At 53.0% G+C, this 21,091-nt stretch overlaps 1 protein-coding gene across 1 annotated transcript; it reads left to right on the forward strand.

Annotated features, from left to right (window-relative positions):
• Positions 1–14,269: 14,269 nt before the first annotated feature.
• On the forward strand, positions 14,270–21,045 carry SLC1A5 (solute carrier family 1 member 5). Its single transcript, XM_074306966.1, has 8 exons — positions 14,270–15,002; positions 17,488–17,530; positions 17,625–17,678; positions 19,015–19,181; positions 19,297–19,530; positions 19,834–20,028; positions 20,192–20,326; positions 20,415–21,045. Exons 1-8 carry the CDS (start codon positions 14,482–14,484, stop codon positions 20,653–20,655), a joined length of 1,590 nt encoding a protein of 529 aa, XP_074163067.1. The 5' UTR covers positions 14,270–14,481; the 3' UTR covers positions 20,656–21,045.
• The last annotated feature ends 46 nt before the right edge of the window (positions 21,046–21,091 follow it).

A 21,091-nucleotide genomic window follows, 5' to 3' on the forward strand; every position in this document is an offset into this window, starting at 1 on the left:
TATTTTGCATCGACCGCACCTGGATAATCTAGCTCAAATTGCTTGCCTTCTCAAGGAGAGAAAGAGAATTTGGAAAATTTAAAAAAATGTTTAAACTTTTATATGTAATTGAGAAAATAACATAAAATTAAAATTACATTTAAAAAAGAAAAGGAAATGAGTCCCAGCGAGGTTTCCTTAAGCAGGCATTCATCAGGTGCCGCGGTGGACTGTGCTTGTGCTTTACGAAGCACATCGCGGGCCGTTCTCACGACCCTAGGGAAATGCCGTTGGGGAAACTGAGGCAAATCGCTCCCCAGTGCGCTCGGCTCCAGCTGCCCGGGAGCCGGAGACTTCCGCCTTCTTCCCCCGTCTGTTTTCTGCGCTGCCCGAGGCCTGGGGGCTCCGGGCTGGCACCGCGGGTCTGGATGCGCCCAGTTTCCCCCTCTCAGTTTCCTCGGCGCGGTGCCCGGCTCTGGGGCCTCACCAGTGCTTGCGGACTGGCTGCTCCGCCTCCCCGGCCTGGGGAGAAGAGGGCGGAGGGGGCGGGGGGGTCGCGCTCCCGGAGCCTTGGGGCTGCAGTGAAATGCGGCCTTTCTCGCCCCGGGCTTGTTTACTTTCCCATCTGGAAAGTGGGTGGAGAAGGAGCTCGGAGAAAAGAGCCGCCCTCCCCGGCCCGGTCACACCTGAGGATCTGGCCGAGGTTCTGACCATTATTTATTTAGGAGCCGGTGTTATGTGGCAGGGAGCTGCCCCGGCGGCCCCTCCCCCCTCGGGCCCGGCTCGGGTTCTGGGGCAGGGAGAGGCAGCTGCCCCCATCCCCGAGGGACCCCACTGGCGTCTGCTGCGTGGGACGAAGTCTCGTCTTCTCCCGACATGCACTTCGGCGTCACTTTCTCTTGGAAGTTTCTGTCCTACTTAAATGGAAAGCTGGATACTCGACGCCCCTAAAAGGGGGGAAGGGGGCCCCACCTCCACTCCGGGGGATGCCAGAGCAGAAGGGCCGAGTGGAACGGAAGCTCTTTGAGGGCAGGCCGGTTTCTTTTCTCCCCGATGTGCCTGGCACACAGTAGGCGCTCGATAAATGCTTGTGGAGTCGATTGCCCCGCGGCCGTGAGGGGGGGGCGCGCTCTGGGGTCGCTGCCCCCCCTCCCCCTCCGCCGGGCCAGGCGCGAGACTCGCACGATGGCAGCCTGGCAAGGGCGCAGCTGGGCCGCGGCCTCTTCCTCCCCGGCCGGCCCGGCCCGGCCTCCCCTTGGCAGCGCGCTGGGGCTTGGGAAAGCCCGAAGCTGTTTCCCTTAGAGATTAAGTGTAGCCGGGGAATTGGAGCCAAGGGGTGGGTCTGGGTCGGAGGGAGTGCAGCGGGAAGAAGGGGCGCTAGCACCCCGCGGGGCGGGGAGAAAGGGGGTGTGGCCGTCCTGGCCAATCCCCACCCGAGCACTCTTAACCCGACTTGTGCTGGACCCCCCCCTGCAGGAGCCAGCGCCTCGGACTGGAGAGACCCCGGGTTCTAGCGGGTTAAAATCGCCCCCAGAGGAGGGGGCTCAGAGCCCCTCAGTCCCACTCCTTGAGTTACGCGGGTGAAGGAGGAAGGCCGAGGGGGAGAGGCCCTCCCTCCCCGTGTCCCACAGCGAGTCCAGAATTCCGACCGTGGCTCTAGAACCCGGCTCAGGACTTCTCCGACCGCTGCATCCTTCGAGGCCTGGAGAAGGGGCGAGTCCTTGCGGTTCTGGAGTGGGGGCCCATTCCAGGGCAGGGGAGCCTGTGGCCCCAGGAGGAAGGCCCTGGAGGAGAGCCACGCTCAGACACTTCCCTTTCCCGGGCGCTCCCCCTCCAGCCCCAGTCCCCCCTTTGTCTCCCTACATCCTCTGCGCCTTCCTCTGAGGCCTCGGCTGGCCTCTCCTCCCCGCCCCCCGTCTGGCATCCGGTTCCCTCCGGGCCTCGGGGTGCGGTCCTCAGCATAGAGCCGGCTCAGTCCTCCCTTCTCCCCTTCCTGCAGCAGGCGCAGCGAGTTCCTTTGGGCGCCTCTCGGGGAGACCCTGCGCCCAGCGCCAGGGTGAGCCCCGGGCGCCCGCCGGCTCTGGGTCCGCCCTTCCTTCTCCCCTCCGTGAGCCTCTTGTCCCCGGATTTTCAGGGTGCATCCCCCTCCTCGTGCCCCTCTGATGGCTCCTCCCCGCCCCCTTGCTGGGCTGAATCCTGCTCTCTGACCCTAAATGTCTCCCAGGGCCTATCCCGGGACCTCTTCTCTCCTGCTGCTTTGTGGTGAAGCTTCCAGGGATGTAATCACCGTCTCTATGCGGATGATTCTCAAATCCCGCTGCTCTGCTCAGGTCCAGTCCCGCATCTCCCACTAACTCCCCGACAACAAACGAGAAAAACACGTTAAAAAGCCTGCTTTGAATCGCCGTCAGACCCCATCGTTCCTCCTCTGCAAGTGGAAGCATTTTTCATCAGAGGCCCCAGAATCCTCTTGTGCTTCTGAGAAAAGTCAGGGACCATCGACCTTTGCGCAATATTATGTGCGATGCTGTCCTGCTCCTGCCACTTCATGGAGACTCCCCTGCTCATCTCTTCCTACAACAGTGCTCCATGACAATCATGTACCGTGCTCAGTCCTTCCTCAGTCCCCGGGCTTCCCTTCAATTTCCTATTCTTTGCCGCCACAAAAAAAGAGCGACTATAAATATCTTTGTACTTCCAGGCCTTCTCCCTTTTCCTTTGATCTCTCTCTTTTTTCTTTCCCTGAGGCTGGGATTAAGTGACTTGCCCAGGGTCACACAGCTAGGAAATGTTAAGTGTCTGAGGCCAGATTTGAACTCGGGTCCTCCTGAATTCAGGGCTGGTGTCCTTTGATCTCTTGAGGTCTGGAACTATCCATAAAATTATTAGTTCAAAAAGTACGCCCAGCTTTATAACCCTTGGGGCACAGTTCCAGATTGCTCTTCAGAATGGCTGGATCAGTTCACAACTCCACCAACAGTCCTCAGAGTTCTGATTTTCCCACCTTCCCTCCAACATTTGTCATTTTCTTTTTCTGTCATGAGTCAACCTGGTAGGGATGAGGTGGTACCGTGGAATTGTCTTAATTTTTCATTTCTCTAAGGCAGTGCTCCTCAGACTTTAAAAATAGGGGGCCAGTTCACTGTCCCTCAGACTGTGGGAGGCCGGACTATAGTAAAAACAAAAGCTCCCACTCTGTCTCCTCCCCTCAGCCCATTTGCCATAACCCGGCGGGCCAAAAACGTCCTCAGACGCATCTAGCCCTCGGGGAGTAGTTTGAGAACCCCTGCTCTAAAGTGATTTAGAGCATGATTTCTTCTTCTGAAGTTCTCTGTTCATACCCTCTGACCACTTATCAATTGGGGAATGACTTGTATTCTTACAAACTGGAATTAGTTTTCCATATATTTGAGAAATGAGACCTTTGTCAGAGAAACTTGCTGTAAAATCTTCCCCCTCCCAGTTTTCTGCTGCCCTCTAATCTTGGAGGCTTTGGTTTTCTTTGGGTAAACCCTTTTTAATTTGGTGTAATTGAAATTACCCCTTTTATATCCCATAATACTTTCCATCTTTGGTAATATTTTTTCCTTATCTGTAGATCTGACATCCCTCAATTGTCTTAAGCCATTATCCTTTATGTGTAAATCCTGTACTCATTTTGCCCTTATCTCAGATGTTGGTCTATGTCTAGTTTCTGCTAACCTGCTTTCCAGTTCTCCTCAACCTAGAATGAGGAAGACCTGAGTTCAAATGTGGCCTCAGGCACTTAATAATTACTAGTTGTGTGAACTTGGGCAGTCACTTAACCCCAGTTTCCTTGGGGAAAAAAAAAAAAACAACCCAAAATAACAACAAAAAACAGTTGTCCTAGCACTTTTTGCCAAAAAGCAATTTTTTGTCCCCAAAGCTTGGGTCTTAGGTTTATCAAACATTACACAACTGACTACTGTATATTGAGTTCCTAATCTATTCCACTGATCTACCTAAAAAAGATACTGGAGGGGAAAATTAGGTAATCTAAACCTCCATCAGTTTGTTTGATGGCTATCACTTTATAATTCATCCCCAATCCCTTTTCATTCCTGGGACTTTGCTCCTTTTATGTGGTTTGTTCATCTTTCTTAATGTCTTCCTCATTAAATTGTTAAGATCCTTAAAGGCAGGGGTTGACTTTTGCCTCTTTTTGTATCCCTCGGGGGTTTAGCACTACGCCTGGCAAACAATAGTAGCCTAATAAATACTTACTGACTGATTGGAGTTGTAATTCCTCACTTACTGTGGCTCTCTGGACCTGAGCACCACCTTTGTTTTTTGTCCTAGAGACCGAGTGAGAGTCCTTGTTGGAGGAAAGGTGTGATTTGAGAAGGGATTAAAAATGTCCTTAGGTATTCTCTTTATGACTTTGACTCCCTTTAGTTTTTTGAATGATAAAATCAGATCTAAACAGGACAGGACTTTAGAGATGGCCTAAGAGTAACAGTAACTGTTAAGAGTACCTCTTAATAGATAAAGAGAGGGTCAGGAACCTGGCTGAGGCCTGAAAGCTAGAAGACCTCATCCTGTATCTGAAGCTCACTTATTATCTTTATTTTTTCAATTTAGATTTTATTTTTTTTGAAAATGTTCAATAGCATTTTGTTTTCCAAATACATGTAAGAGTGCTGGACCTAGAGACTTGGGTTCAAATTCTGACTCAGGGCAATTCAGTTGTCTGAAGTAGCCTAAGGAAATTATGGCACTCCTTTGGTAGACAGTCCAGTGTCAGAATCTATAAACTTCTGGGAATTTCAGGGTTCCAGCAAGCAGCCTTCTTACCATCACCTCCCAACCAAGTAGCACTACCTGCTTGTAGGTAAATCCAAGGATCCCTTGTTGTTGTATTCTTTTCTCCAATCCACCAACCTGTCTACCATCCAAATACACCCCCCCAACCATCATTCAGGAAAGCAGCTTTTTGGGGATCTGTCTACAACCTTCCCACAAGCTTCCTGAAGCAGCCAAAGCTCCTAAAGACCCAGGAAAGAAAGTTCTTGACACCAAATGTAGTTTTATCCATGGAAATGACATTCAAGAAGAGTCCTTGTTTTATGTGACCTTTCCAGCTACCTTGCTGCTGTAATCTCATGTTGTGAGAACTGGGGCTGTGTGGCTTTTCCATTAGTGTTTGCACATAGTAGGCACTTCATAAATGCTTTTTCATTCCTTAATTAGAGATTTCATGGACTCTTCATTGGATCTATGAACTTTATTGTATAGATGGGAAAACCAAAACTGACACACATGATAATTTGGTTCCAAAATCATGATTTCCCAGTCAGAAATGGAGTCCTTCAGGTTCTGGGGTTCTGAGAACAGAGAGCTAGAGAATGTTGGAGGGAGATTGGGGCGGCCATGGGTGGTCTCCTGAGAGGAGGAGTCCCGGGGGTGGGTGGGGAGGTGCTGGAGGGAACACAGAGGGAAGGGTGCTGGAAGCTGTGCAGCCTCGTTAGGCTAGAGCTATTCTAAGAATCTTGGCCCGATTTCAGTTGCTTTCCGGTTAAGACCAGATATTGCCAGGTGACTTGAGTCCATCCAAGGGGATTTGTCTTGGATCCCCTCCAGCCAGAGTCACTGGCCACTGTCGCCATTTAAGATTATGTAATTTCAAGAGTGCTCATTTGCTCCAACCCTCCCCCGGGTTCCCATTTTACTGAAGAGGAAACTAAGAGCAGCCCATAGTCCACAGGGCGGCCAAACTGGTACGGCTAATGGCCACCTAACTTTGTGGCTTCCTCCTCTGCCGCTGGGGCCTCCTTGGTGTCCCTGTTGTTTGAGGATTAAGTACAAACACCTCAGTTTCCTCTCCAGAACATCTGCTGGAATCTCAGGCTCTGGAAACCATTCCCCCTCAAAGCTTCCAAAGCCCTGGACATCTCCCATTGGCCTCACCCATGCAGACTCTCCTTCCGTTAGCTGGTTCCTCCCAGAGGCCCATTTTAAGGAAGAGGTCTAAGTCTTCATCTCTCTCTAGGCTGCTTACCAGACTCTCCCCACCATGAACCCAAGCTGGGTACCTTTGTCTCTTCCTTCCTCCACTCCAGTTTTTAGCTTTGATAGATCATCTTCTCCTTTAGAACAAAAGTCCCTTGAGGGCAGGAAATGCCTTTCCCGCCTTATATTTAGTATTCCAATCAGTGCTTCCTTCTTCAGGATGCTTTTCAATCTCTTCCCACCATGATCCCAAGCTGGGTAGCTTTCTTCATTTCTTTCTCCTTTCCATTTTTTACCTTTGATATATTGTCCTCCTCCTTTAGAATAGAAGTTCCTTGAAAGCAGGAACTGCCTTTCCCCCCTTATATTTAGTATCCCAATCAGTGTCTTAGCACCTGGTGCTTTCTTTGCCAGGACACTCTCCAGTCTCTTCCCACCATGACCCCAAAGCTGGGTACCTTCATCTCTTCCTTCCTCTACTCCACTTTTTACCTTTGATATATTGTCCTCCTCCTTTAGAAGTTCCTTGAGTGCAGGAACTACCTTTTCTTTCTTATATTTAGTATCCCAATCCATATCTTAGCATCTGGTGGCTGCACAAAGTAGTCAACTGTCTGGAGTGTAAAGTCCTTCACAATTGACTGCCTTCCCTTCCTGAGGTTATGTTCCTGAACCCAAGTTCAGGGTTTTATCTGCAGCTAAATTTGCCTGATTATTTTACTATATTGCCTTTCTATTTCCTGCTTCGGCATGGGCTATTCCTCATGCCTCAATAGTCTCCGTAGTCACTTTTACCTCTTAAAAGAGAAAGAGAAGGTCAGGATCCTGGCTGAGGTCTGAAAGCTAGAAGACCTCATCCTGTATCTGAAGTTTACGTACTATCTTTATTTTTCAACTTAGATTTCATTTTATTTGAAAACGTTCAATAGTATTTTATTTCCCAAATACATGTAAAGATAATTTTCAACATTTGTTTTTGTAAGACTTTGTGAGCCAAGTTTTTCTCTCTCCCTTCCTTCCCTCCTCCTTCCCCAAAACAATAAATAATCTGATATGGGTTAAATACATATAATCTTTTAAAATATGCTTCCATATTTGTCATTGTTGCGCAAGAAAAAGCAGATCAAAAGAGAAAAAACTATGAAAAAGAAAAAAAAAAAAAACAAAGAAAAAAGGGAAAAAGCCTCTGCTTTGATTCCATATTCAGTCTCCATAGTTTTCTCTCCGGGTGCAGATGGCTCTCTCCATCACAAGTCTATTGGAAGTGCCTTGTATCACCTCATTGTTGAAGAGAGCCACGTCCACCAGAATGGATCATCGTATAATCCTGCTGTTGCCATGTATAATGATCTCCTGATTTTAGTCATTTCACTCAGCATCAGTTCATGTAAGTTTCTCCAGGCCTCTCTGAAATTATCCTGCTGGTCATTTCTTACAGAACAATAATATTCCATAACATTCATATACCACAATTTACCCAGACATTCTCCAATTGATGGACATCCACCCAGTTTCCAGTTTCTGGCCACTACACAGAGGGCTGCCACAAACATTTTTGCACATGTGGGTCCCTTTCCCTCCTTTATGATCTCTTTGGGATACAGGCCCAGTAAAAACACTACTGGACCAAAGGGGATGCACACACAACCTGACAGCCGTTGGGAACTTCATTTGTATTTTGTCCTGTGATCTCTGGACATCAGCCTCCCTGCTATTCCTCTGTCAGGACATTCTCACTTTTTTTTTTTTTTTCCCCCTGAGGCTGGGGTTAAGTGACTTGCCCAGGGGCACACAACTAGGAAGTGTTAAGTGTCTGAGACCAAATTTGAACTCGGGTCCTCCTGAATTCAAGGCTGGTGCTCTATCCACTGTGCCACCTAGCTGCCCCCAGGACATTCTCACTCTTAACTCCAAGCATCTGCAAGATGGTCTCCATACCTGGACCATGTTTTTTGTTTTTTGTTTTTTTTCCTTTATCTCTGCCTCCTGTCCTTCCTTTAACTAACTAACCATCCTACTTTCTACAAGGCAATTTCCTTTTAGTTTCTTTCCCATTTAGGCTGTATCTATGTTATCTGCACAGAATGGCTGTCTCCTGTTACAATGTGAAATTTCTTTTTACTTTCTTTGTATCCCCAGCATTTAACACAAAGTAGGCCCTTAATAAATGCCGGTTGACGGCCTATGAGACCCAGCAGAGGCTCCTCTGGATTGCATAGTGTCTCTGAGACTTCCTGCCTTAAATCTTTGTCTTGTGACTAGAATCCAAGTGTCATAATGTACCTCACCCCCAATTAAATCTCTAACATCTGTCATGTTCTGGACAAAGCTACAATCTGGGGGGAGGGAGAGGAGCTGTGTGGGACCTTAGAGAGCTTATCTTCCCAGAGAAGGAACAGTTTTTGAAGATGCTTTGTCTGCCCCTCACTACACAGAACAACCAGAGAACTGGGCTCAATTGCAGATAATGTGGAATAATCATCTACAGCAGCTTCCTGTTACCCCTTATGAGTATGGAAGCTCAGCCTTGACCTCAGGGAGCTCCTGGTCGGAGGCCAGAGACTGAGGCTTTGTGCTGAAGGATTCCTAGCCTTGGGAATGGAGGGAACAAGCCCCAGTCCTCTGTCAGTTAACAAACTGCTTAATCACCTGCTATGTTCCGGCAATGTCCTAAGCACAAGGACAGCAGTGAATGGCTCCCTCCCTTCAAAGAGTTTGCGATCTAAGGCTGGGATGATCTATAAACACAGTCGGGGTCCCAGAGAACAGAGGAAATCAATCATCATTTCACTGGGGATCAGGAAATGTAGAAGCTGGTGCTTGAACTGAGACTGAAGTAATCATGAATTCTGGGAAATGGAAGTGATGGGAAGTCCCCCAAAGTCCCCAAAGGGGACTGCTGGAGCAAATGCTTAGAGATTGCACATGGAGTGCGCGGGCTGCCCGCTGGACTTGAGAACTTGGAATCCGGTGTCTTTTTAAGAGGTTGGATGACCATTAACTAATATGGAAATATGTTTTCCATGATTGAACATGTGTAACCTATATCAGGGAAAGAGGCGGGGAAGACGAGAATTTAAAACTCAAGACTTGTAAAAAATTTAAAGTTTAAAACGTTAAAATTGTTTTTATATCTGGCTGAGGAAAATGTTATTCAAAGGAAAAAAGAGTCGAAGTGACTCATCAGAGGAGACTGATTTGAGTCCAAGAAGAGAGAGAGGGAGGGAAGGGGGGAGGCAACAAGCATTGAAATATTAAGCTCCTCAATTTGGAACTATGCCCAAAGGGCTCTAAAATTGTACATACCCTCTGACCCAGCAGTGTCTCTACTTGATCTGTATCCCAAAGAGATCAAAAAAAGGGGAAAGAACCCTCCTGCGCAAAAGTGTTTTTGTAGTGACAAGGAACCTGAAATTGAGTAGATGCCCATCAGTTGGGAAATGGCTGAATGACTTATGGGATATGAATATAATGGAATATTATTCTTCTATGAAAAATGACCAGCAGGCTGACTTCAGAAAAGCCTGGAAAGATTGACAGGAACTGATGCTGAGTGAAGTGAGTAGAAACAAGAGAACATTGTACACTGCAACAAGATGATATTTTGGTCAACTGCAATGTACTGGCTCTTTTCAACAATGAGGTGATTCAGGCTAATTGCAGGAGACTTGTGATGGAGAGAGCCATCTGCATCCAGAGAGAGGACTGTGGGAACTGAATATGGATCTCAACATTGTATTTTCTCCTTTTTTGGTTATTTTTTTTTCCTCATTTTTTCCTTTTGATCTGATTTTTCTTGTGTGGCACGAGCAATGTGGAAATATGTCTAGGATTACAAGTGTTTAACTTATATTGAATTACTTGCTGTCTAGATGGAGCTGGGGGGAGAAGGGAGGGGAAAAATTTGGAACAGAAGATTTTGCAAGGGAGAATGTTGAAAATGATCTTTTCATGCATATTGAAAAATAAAACGCTATCATAAAACATTAAGCTCTTAGCATGTGGCAGACAACATGGAGACTACAGATACGTAAAAAGAAAGACAAGAGACTTTATGTTCTAAAGGTGGGAGACAAACCAGAAAAGCCAGATGGAAAGATGAGGGGCATAGTGGAGAGAGATCCCCAGATCCAGGTAAACAGGTACTTAACCTTCTCTCCAGGGCAAAGAATGTACACTAGACACACCTTTAAGCTTACCTGATTTATTAAAACTTTTTTTAAGGCTAGAAATCAGTGGAACAATCAATCAATCAAGTCCAGTGAGTAAAGAGTTGAGTGCAGTGATGAAGTCAGATACCTTCTGGGAGAGGGTGGGGAAGACTTTAGCAGGTGCTTTAGAACAGAGACAAACTTGGAGTATTTTTATGTCCTGCACATCTGCAGATTCCTATCATCCCTGGGTCTGTGGGATGTCCACTCCTGCTCAGGTCCTTTCTGAGATGGCTGTCAGGCGGCTCCCAGGCTTAGAAATTCACCTAGAATGCATACCCATGGGAGTTTGAGGATTGTAAACACTTAGAAAGCACTGTCTGTATCTTACTTCTCTTCTTTCTCCTTTTTTTCCTTTTTTTTTCCTTTTTTTTTTCCTTTTGATCTCCTAGGATCCCCAGTTGCTAATCCCTCCCCCTTCCAGATTGCTTTCCATTTTCTTTGTGTCTTATATAAACCCAGTTATTTACAAGTTGACTGCCCTTTTGAATGTGAGTCCTCAATTTAATTAAGTCATACCATTAAAAAAATGGAAGAGAAGAAACAATTACAGGCTGAAGTATTTTTTTTCAAAAAGGCAATCAGGGTTAAATGATTTGCTCAGGGTCACAAAGCCAGTAATTGTCAAATATCTAAACCTGGACTTTAACTCAGATTCTCCTGATTACGGGGCACATGCTCTATTCATTGTGCCAGGTAGTGATGATAAATAAAAATGTTTATCATATTTCTCAGATAATTCAATATCCTTTTAAAAAATAGCTTTTTATTTTCAAAATACATGCAAATAGTTTTCAACATTCACCCTTGCAAAACCTTGTGTTCCAAATTGTTCTCCCTTCCTCCCCAGCCTCTAGACAGCAAGCAATTGAGTATGTTAAACATGTCCAATTCTTCTATACATATTTCCACATTTATTATGCTGCACAAGAAAAATCATCCAATATCCAAGAGGCACAGCTAACAGAAGACCAAAATATGAGCAAAATCCATTCTTCAATAAATAAGTGGTGAAAAAAAACAAGGACAAATGGTTCTTAGAACTGTGAAATGTTTGCCACCATATAAAAGAATGTCCCAAATCACTAACAAGAGTGCAATGGTGAATGTTGAAGACTATGTGTTTTGAAAATATAAGCTTTATATATAAAAAAGACACACTAATGCATTGTTGGTGGAGCTATGGTTGCTTTTCAACAGCGAGGTGATTCAGTCCAGTTCCAGTGGTCTTATGATGGAAAGAGCCCCAGAGAGACTATGGGGACTGGGTGTGGATCATAACATGCCTTTTCACTTTTGTTGTTTGCTTGCACTTTTTCTTTCTCATTTTCCCCTTTTTCATCTGATTTTTTTTTGTGTGTGGCATGATAATTGTGGAAATATGTATAGAAGAATTACACGTTTAACATATATTGGATTGCTTGCCTTGTAGGAGAGAGAAGGGACAGAGAAAAAAATTTGTAACACAGGGTTTCACAAGGGTGAATGTTGAAGACTATTCATGTGTTTTGAAAATAAAAAACTTTATTAAAAAAAAAAAGACAGGCATACTAATACATTGTTAGTGGAGCTGTGGTCACCAGTCTTAACCATTTTGGAAAGCATTTTCCATTTAGGGAATTTCAAAGTCCAAACCCTTTGACTCAGATGTTCCACTGTTTAGATATATATCCTAAGGGTAATTGATGAAAAGAACGTCCCCACAATACACTAAAATATTTATAGCAGCACTTTTGGTGAGGGCAAAGAATTGGAAACAAAGTTATTCCCCGTGGATTAGGAAATGGCTGAACAAATTGTGGTCCACTTTTATAATGTTAAGTTGTGAAACAAGAACTAAAAAAATACACTGAATATTATTATGCAAAGACAAATGAAATAAGCAAGTGGAGGTGCCACAAAACAAGAGCAAATCCCAAACCAGCATGGCCTCAGACAGGAGATGCAGACACCTCCCAGCGTTCCTTGCCGGGAGGGAGTAGGGGTGTGTCCACTGGTGTGTAATGACATGTTTTCATATTTACAAGTTTTCTGGTATTCCTGTTTTGGGGAGATTTTTCTCTCTCTTTAAAAAAACTCCTTGTTATTTGGCTCTCTTGAAGAGGGGGAGCAAGATGGTTATGGGAGGAAGTAAAGTGACTTTGAAAGTAAAAAAAAAATCAAATTCATTTTAAAAAGAAAAAATAAAAAGAGTATGAGCTCTTTGAGGGCAGGACCTGCTTTTGCCTTTATTTCCTTCTCCTGTTGGGACCAGAAACCCCGAAGGTCTCTTCCCCCCTATATATATATATATATATATATATATATATATATATATATATATATATATATATATATTTTTTTTTTTTTAATTGGTGAAAGAGGCCATTTTCTGCCTCATTTCTTATCTGTCTCGATCCCTGAAGGGGCAGTGACTTCATGCAGAGTGAGACTTGTCAAAGTCCCGAGTTCTAAAAGACCAAGGTCTTCCAACACAGCGGCGGCCATCTCCGGGCGTCCAGACCCGTGTCTGGCCACTGGACCCGGCTGATTCTGGAGGGACAAGCGAGGCAGGTGACTGCACCTCGCTAAAGCCAATTCACTTGCAGCTCTGTACCCCCTCCCGCTCTCAAGGTCGCCTTCTAGAAGGGAGGAAAAACAATCTCCAGGACTCCACACGGAGTCTGACTCGCAGGACGTGCTTAATGAACGCTTGCTGATTGACGGAGGTTCCGAAAGGTTCCGAAAAGTTAGCAGCTGCCTAAAGCCATAGGCGTTTGGAGACGGGAACCCGGATCGTCTCACCTCCGGAGCCAGCCTTCTCCTCGCTCTGCAGGGGAAGGGACCACTCTGGTTACACCCTAGAAACTTCAAGAGTCTCCCTCTCCCCAGCATCCCTCATAATTCCCCAATGTCTCTTTCCGCAGCTTTCCCCCGTAGCTTCCCAGGCTCCCTCTGGCTCTCTCAGGTCCCTCTCCCCAGCCTCCCCTGAGGCTTCCTAATGTTCCCTGTCCCCAACATCTCTCATAGTTCCCCAATGTCCCTCTCCCCAGCATCCCCCGAGGCATCTCAATGTTCCCTGTCCCCAATATCTCTCGTAGCTCTCCAAGGTCCTTCTCCTCCTCATCCTCCGAGGCTTCCTAATGCTCCCCCTCCTCATCTCTCATAGCTCCCCAGCATCTTTCCTAACTCCCCAAGGTCCCTCTCCCCAGCATCCCACGAGGCTTCCTAATGTTCCCTGTCCCCAACATCTCTCGTAGCTCCCCAAGGTCCCTCTCCCCAGCATCCCACGAGGCTTCCTAATGTTCCCTGTCCCCAACATCTCTCGTAGCTCCCCAAGGTCCCTCTCCCCAGCATCCCCTGAGGCTTCCTAATGCTTCCCATCTCTCATAGCTCCCCAAGGTCCCTCTCCCCAGCATCCCCCGAGGCATCCTAATGGTCCCTGTCCCCAACATCTCTCGTAGCTCCCCAAGGTCCCTCTCCCCAGCATCCCCCGGAGGCATCCTAATGGTCCCTGTCCCCAACATCTCTCGTAGCTCCCCAAGGTCCTTCTCCTCACCATCCTCCGAGGCTTCCTAATGCTCCCTCTCCCCGTACCCCTCTAGGCCCCTCCCCCAGCGTTGTTGGTTCCACGTGTGCAGTCCGGGAGGATCCTGGGGCTGCGGAACCGTTGGGGGCCGTTGTGGACCGGTTGGTGCTTCTGGCGGGAAAACCTCTGGCTCTCGCCTTCCACCTCCTCGGCCGAGCCCCCCACAAGTCCCGCCCCGCGCATTGTTTTCCTCTCCCCCGCCCCCCAGCCCGGGAGTCGAGACTGGGCCCGGAAAAGGGGGGGAGGGCGCGGAGCGCTCCTCGGCCAATCAGCGCCCCGGGGGCCCCGCCCCCGTGAGTGTGGGCGGGCCGGACTGGGGGCGGTCTCGGAGCCCGGGCTTAATCCCCGGGTTTCCTCGGTCCTGGCTCACTGGCTCTCGGAACGCCGGCTGTCGCGTCCCCTGCCCGACGGGCGCCGCCTCCGCGCCGCAGCCGGCCAGCTGTGCGCTCCCGCGGACCCACGGGCCGGCCGGCCAGGAGCCCAGGCTCTCCCCGGGACCCCGCTGACCGCAGGACTCGGAGGTCCCCGGCGCTGGGCTAGCGGGGCCGGGCGGTGGTCCCGGGAGCCCGGGCTTTGGTCTCCCTGCCCTCCCGGAGGCGGGAGGCTCGGAGCCCGGAGAAGAAGCAGCTCGCCTCCCCCAGGCGGTGGAGACCTGAGCCGGGCGTCCGGGGACCTCGAGGGAGCCGGCTCTCGGACCTCACGGAGCCCTCCGCGGCGCCCGGCCCCCGGCCCCGAGGACCCCAGGGGGCGGAGATGGTGGCCGAGAAGCTCCCCGGCAGCCCCAAGCGGGGCGCGGCCAACGGCGCGGGCCCCCCCAGCGCCGAGCCCTCGGGCTGCGGCGGGGGGCTGCGGGCGCCGCGGGTGCGCTCGTGCCTGCGCGCCAACCTGCTGGTGCTGCTGACCTTGGCCGGAGTGGCGGCCGGCGCGGCCGTGGGCTTGGCCGTGGCGCGCTGGGGGCCGCGCCTGAACCCCGCGCAGCTGGTGGCCTTCTCGTTCCCCGGCGAGCTCCTGTTGCGCCTGCTGCGCCTCATCATCCTGCCGCTCGTGGTGTGCAGCCTGGTGGGCGGCGCCGCCAGCCTGGACCCGGCCTCGCTCGGCCGCATGGGCGGCTGGGCGCTGCTCTTCTTCCTGCTCACCACGCTGCTGGCCTCGGCCCTGGGCGTCGGACTGGCCTTCGCCCTGAGCCCCGGAGTGGGCACGCAGGCCGGGGGGGCGCTGGGCGCGCAGCTGCCCCCCACCAAGGAGGTGCTCGACTCCTTCCTGGACCTCTTCAGGTAAGCGTCCGCCGCGGGCTCCGCGTGGGGCGGCTCTCTGCCACGTGGGGCCCGGATGTGGGCTCCCCCGCCATCTGTCCACTGGGTGAGCCGGCCGCCGCCCCGCCCCCGCCGGGGCTCCGCCGGGAGAACGTGGCTGAGCCCGGGAGTCTGGCCCAGGGAAGCGAGCGCAAGTTCGCCCTCTCCCGGCCCCTGGAGCCCCCTCCCCGCCGTCAGCGAGGGATGGACCGACCGGACAGGGCTCGCCCGGCGCCGTCCCTACCCCCCCTCCCCCCCGTTTGCCGGCCCAAGCCGGGATGCGCTTTGTGCTTTGCTCCTCCTGGGGGCGGGGGCGGGCCGGGCCCTTTCCAATGCTTCCCACCTGGCGGGGCGACTTTGGGGGGGGCGGAGGCTTTTCCCTCCAACCGCTTCCGTGGGGGTCAGCGCCCCTGACTGGCCCGGGGAGCCGCCCGCCTGACCTTTTCCCCCGGCTCCAGCTGGAAGCCAAGCCCAGTCCTGGGGTTGGAGCAGGCACTTGGGTCCAGATCCCCCCCCCCCCCCCCCCCTCCGCCGATGATTCAGTATTTCTGTTTAGGGAAATGGAATGTTGGCTAGGAAAGAGCTGCCTTCTGGAGCCATTCGCTTAAGCTCTCTGAGCCTCCTCTCTGCCCGGGGAGGGAAGCTGAGGCCGGCCGGCGCTGGCGGCCCGAGGGCTCGGGGTAAAGGAGACAGTCTGGGGCGCACTTGGCATCCGGCCGCTCAGACCTCTCCTTCCTCTGCTCTGGAACTGGGGGCGGCTCGGCCTTCTGGGGCTCTGTTTACTCTGCCCAGTGGGCGCCCCAGGGCCCGGCCCACAAGCAGGCGGCCCCAGATAACCCGGAGCGCCTGCGGTCTAATGATAAAGGGGGCAGGAGGGAGCTCAGGTAGAGGCACATCCGCCGCCCGGCCAGGGGCTGCTCATGCTCCCCCTCCCAGCACCCCCGACCCTGCCACAGGCCCCGGCGCCTTTTCTCCCCGGGGCTTAGAGAGCGTGGGGCTGCCTCCAGGGCGCGTACCCTCCCCCACCGTGCACATTCTCACACACTCAGTCTTTTCATCTGTTCTTTCTCTTCCTCTTTCACACACACACACTCACTCACACACACACTCACACACTCACACTCACACACACACACTCACTCACACACACACTCACACACTCACACTCACACACACACACTCACACTCACACACACGCTCCACACTGACTCTCTCACACTCACACACACACTCACACACTGACTCTCACACACACACACTCACACTCACACACACGCTCCACACTGACTCTCTCACACTCACACACACACTCACACACTGACTCTCACACACACACACTCACACTCACACACACACACTCACACTGACTCACACACACAGACACACAGACACACACTCACACCCCTTTTGCTTCTCAGGAAGCTCTTTCCCTGACACATATCGGGGCCATCCCAGGAACAAAGCTCCCTGTGCAGTGTCTCCTGGGCAGCCATCTGTCCTGGGACAGGTGCTGGAGGGAGAGGAGGGTGACCTGCAGGGTGAGAGGGTGCTCGGCTCCCCTCCCCCACCCGTGGCTGGCCCAGCCATCTGTCTCGGAGGTGTCAGAGGGGCGCTTTTTCCCCTCCCATGCTCAGCCGTCTCGAGTTACGGAAACAAGTCTGTACAAAAGGCGCGTGTTCTTATACAGATGCACGCAGGTTTCCTGCTCACATGTGTGCATGTCTCCTGGAGGAAGGGTGGCTTGAGCCTCCGACCCACGAAAAGGGGATCTGCAGATTCCACTCTCGGTTCCCAGGGCGGGGGCCGCCCGCAGCCAAAGGGGGTTCAGGGGGTTCTTGGCGCTTCCTGCCAGCTTGCAGCTAATCAGACGCTTGCAGGAGAGGGGAGGGAGTGGTAGAGGGCACCAGGGAGCCGCGGGGGCTGCCCCAATCTAGGCCCTGTAGTCCAGAGCGGTTCCGGGCCCAGGAGGCCTCCTGTTTTTGTCAGCCTGCTACTTCCCTTTCCCCTTCTCTGTCACTAACCCCAAGTTTCTCACACTTGGTCACCACGATCTCCCCCGCTCTGTGGGGTGGTGCTGGGGGGAGGGGCATGCGGGGAGGCCGCCCCCAGCCTGTCTCAGGAACACCTCCCCTCCCCTTAAACCCACAGCGCTGGGCCTGGTGTCCCCGGCTCTCTCCCCTCTCCCCACCTTTACCCCCTTTCCCCGGGCCTGGCTCCAGCATGGGACTGGACAGGGGCTGCCTTTTGTTTTGCTCCGCCCCCCCCCCTGCCCCATGGTGAAGATGCTCCTCACGGGCCTCCCCGGCCAGAGGGGACAGCCTGATCCCAGCCTTCCTCTCGCCCTTCTTCCGCTGGGGTGACAGGGCCAACAGCCCCCCGAGAATGGGATGGGGGCCAGCGGGTGACTGGGCTGCGCGGGGAGTTCTCCTTTTGATTCCTCCGTACTCAACCATGTCTTTTTTTATAGGAATATCTTTCCAGATAACCTTGTGTCAGCTGCCTTCCGCTCCGTAAGTCTCAAGGGTCAAGGGAACGGGAGGGCGGGAGGGCGAAGAGTGGGCTCAGCAAATAACCTCCTGTTCTCCCCAATTCCTTTCTCCCCAGTATTCCACCGAGTACAAGCTGTATGAGACCAACATGACCATGACCACGATAAAGGTAAGGGGGGTGCTGGGATCTCCCCTCTTCTCCCCTCTCTCCTTCTGGGTCTCCTCACTTTTTCTCCTTCCTCTCCCTTCTCTCCTTCTTTCCCTCCCTCTTCTTCCCTTCTCTCCTTCTTTCCCTCCCTCTTTCTTCTTCCCTTCTCTCCTTCTTTCCCTCCCTCTTTCTTCTTCCCTTCTCTCCTTCTTTCCCTCCCTCTTCTTCCCTTCTCTCCTTCTTTCCCTCCCTCTTCTTCCCTTCTCTCCTTCTTTCCCTCCCTCTTTCTCCTTCCCCCTCTCCTTTCTCCTATTTCCCTCTCTCCCTTTTTTTCTCCTTCCTCTCTTCATTTCCTCCCTTTCCCTTCTTCCCCTCTTCTTTTCTCTTTTCTTCCCTTTCCCCCTTCATCCTCTTTCTCTTCCCCTTCCCCTCTCCTTTCTCTTCTTTCTGTGACTTTTCTCTCCCTTTTTTCTCCTTCCCCTCTCTCTCCTTTCTCTCCTTCCTTTTTGTCTGCCTTTATCCCCTTTCCTTTTTCCTCCCCCCTTTTTTCTCTCCCCTCCTCCCCCACCGTCCTTTCCTTCTTCCCTCTTTCCCTCTTTTCTTCTCCCCCAAGCTCATCAATTGACTTTCCAGTGCTTTTCACTTTCTTGTTCAGTCGGCCTTGGACTGGGCTTCCCAGTGACTGTAAGGAAATCAGAGCAAAGCAAGTGGTGGGAGGAGGGTTTTTTGGAGGGGAGTTAGTGGAAACGAAGCGTGCCAGTTCTTGTCAAGTTGGGAAAGGCCGAGTGGTACTGGGGGGTCTGGATCCCACAGGCAGTGAGAAGACCCCTGGAATTCTGCCTTTCCTGAGATGAGCTGTCCCGTCCAGTCCACGTGGGCAGGCCCTGTGCATCTTCTCTTTCTGTCCTCCTTGGACCCAAGCTCGCGCCTGGCTCTGATGTGACTGAGGCTCGGCCTTTCCACCCACTGCTCCTCTCTACAACCTTTCACCTTGGCTCCTCTCCCATGGTGCCTTTCTCTTCGTGGCCTGGGGCCTGGGGACTCCGAGGCGTTTGGGGGATGGCCGTGTCCAGCCCCAGCCCTGCTTATTTTGTGCACTCTGGAGGCGGCTCACCCCCATGGTGACAGTCCAGTTGCTCTTCCTTCTATTGAACCAGTTATAATTTCACCGGTCCTTCGCAACGCGACTAGAAGGTCACCTCCCCCAAGGAGGCTTTTTCGATTTTTTTCCTCCCTCACAGAGTCACCTTGTGGCGCACTCGTTCCAGGACCTCTCCCCGGGACGCCTTCTGTATGCAGCAGGTGCTTACTAATGGTACAACATACCTTTGTTTTGTCTCGATTTTCCCCGCCCCAGATCCCTGTTGGCAAGGAAGTGGAAGGGATGAACATTCTGGGACTGGTGGTGTTCGCCATGGTGCTTGGGGTTGCCCTCCGGAAGATGGGCGCAGAAGGGGAGCTGCTCATCCGCTTTTTCAACTCCTTCAACGAGGCCACGATGATAATGGTGTCCTGGATCATGTGGTAGGCCTGTGGGGAGCGGGGCCTCCTGGAGGCGGGGGTCTGGCTCCCGGGGCGGGGGTGGAGAGGCTGAGGGGTGGGCCCTCACGGGGGAGGGGCCGCTTCTCGCTGCCCGCAGGTACGCCCCCGTGGGCATCATGTTCCTGATTGCGGGCAAGATCGTGGAGATGGAGGACGTGGGCCAGCTCTTTGCCAACCTGGGCAAGTACGTGGGCTGCTGCATCCTGGGGCACATCATCCACGGGCTGCTCGTGCTGCCCCTCATCTACTTCGTCATCACTCGCAAGAACCCTTACCGCTTCCTGTGGGGGATTGTGCCGGCCCTGGCCACCGCCTTCGGGACCTCCTCCAGGTAGGAAGCGGGGCCGTTTTCCTGTGCCTTCTGACAAAGGGCTCCGAGAGCCCCTGGGCTGCCAAGTGCAGCCGCTCCCGGGCGCTCCGGAACCCGAACCTCCCACCCGAAGGCCGCATCTTCCGAGCCCCAGTGGCCTGCTGGCGAAAAGCCAAGAGGCCCGACTCGGCCGCCTGCCTTCTAGTGCGTCGGTCCGAGGCCCCGCGGGTCTTCTGAACTGGGGGTGGGGAGGCGGGCGGCCGGGGCAGAATCGGACCGGGCCGGACCGCCGGGACCCACTCCGGTACCCGTGCTTGTCTCCAGCTCGGCCACGCTCCCGCTGATGATGGAGTGTGTGGAGGAGAGAAACGGGGTCTCCAAACACATCAGCCGCTTCATCCTGCCCATCGGGGCCACGGTCAACATGGACGGCGCCGCCCTCTTCCAGTGTGTGGCCGCCGTCTTCATTGCCCAGATGAACAACGTGCCCCTCAAGTTCATCCAAGTCCTCACCATCCTGTGAGCGGGGAGATCGGGGACTGGGGGCACGGGGCCTGAGGATGGGGGGGGGTGGAGCAGACGGGATGTGAGGGCGGGAGCCGGGGGAGGGGGGCTCATCTGGGGGTGGGGGCAGGGACCCGGCCGTGACTGGGGCTGACCCTTGAACCCTTCCCTGGGGCAGCATCACGGCCACTGCGTCCAGCGTGGGGGCGGCTGGCATCCCAGCAGGGGGCGTGCTGACCCTGGCTATCATCCTGGAGGCCATCAGTCTGCCCACCAAAGACATCTCCTTAATCCTGGCCGTGGACTGGCTGGTGTGAGTATGCCGTGGGTGGGGGTGGGAGTGGGGGAGGGGGTCGGGCGGCCTCCCGCGGGCGCTCACGCCTCCTCCTCTGGCCCCCCAGGGACCGCTTCTGCACCATCATCAACGTGGAAGGGGACGCCTTTGGGGCCGGCCTGCTGCAGTGCTACGTGGACCACGACGGGGCGGGCCCGGGCGGGCCGGAGCCCGAGCTGGCCGAGGTCAAAGACGTGGCCGCCGTGGTGGTGCTGCCCCCCGAGGCCGACCCCCTCATTCTGAGGAAAGTGCAGTTTGGCGGCCCCGCGGGGGACACGGGCGCCTGTGAGAAGGAGTCGGTCATGTAGGCCCGGGGCCAGCTCCCGAGGGCTCGCGGACATCCTTTGTGGACGGCCGGGCCCTCCCTTTCTGGCCGCTGCGGGGGCTCTCCCTCCCTAGTGTTCTGGGCGAGGGGACGGCCCTGGGGCCCTGACCACCAGGTCCGGACACGGCTGGACTGAGCGGGAACACTCTGGCTGCCTTTGAGCTGCCCGGGGACCCCAGATGGACACTCGGCGCCCCCTGCTGACCGGTCTGGTGTCTCCTCCCACCTCCCCGTGCCCGGGACAGCCAGGGCCCGAGCGACAGCGCCATCAGAGAGCGGGGGAGGGGAGCAGACTGGCGGGCCTCCTCCCTGGCGTTGGGCCCAGCGGCTGGGGAGGGGCGGGTCTGAGGCAATAAATGTGTGTCTAACCGTCCTCTGGCTCCTGTGCTATGTGGGGGACCTGTCGGGACGGAGCCCAC

This window comes from Sminthopsis crassicaudata, chromosome 3, assembly GCF_048593235.1.
Source record: "Sminthopsis crassicaudata isolate SCR6 chromosome 3, ASM4859323v1, whole genome shotgun sequence".
Classification (NCBI taxonomy): Eukaryota; Metazoa; Chordata; class Mammalia; order Dasyuromorphia; family Dasyuridae; genus Sminthopsis; species Sminthopsis crassicaudata.

Excerpts from the sequence above, each read along its gene's own strand:
- SLC1A5 (XM_074306966.1), top strand. The coding sequence starts at position 14,482 with ATGGTGGCCGAGAAGCTCCCCGGCAGCCCCAAGCGGGGCGCGGCCAAC. Across the intron at positions 17,679-19,014 it reads TGACCATGACCACGATAAAG|ATCCCTGTTGGCAAGGAAGT; the intron begins GTAAGGGGGGTG and ends TCCCCGCCCCAG. Across the intron at positions 20,029-20,191 it reads ATCCAAGTCCTCACCATCCT|CATCACGGCCACTGCGTCCA; the intron begins GTGAGCGGGGAG and ends TCCCTGGGGCAG.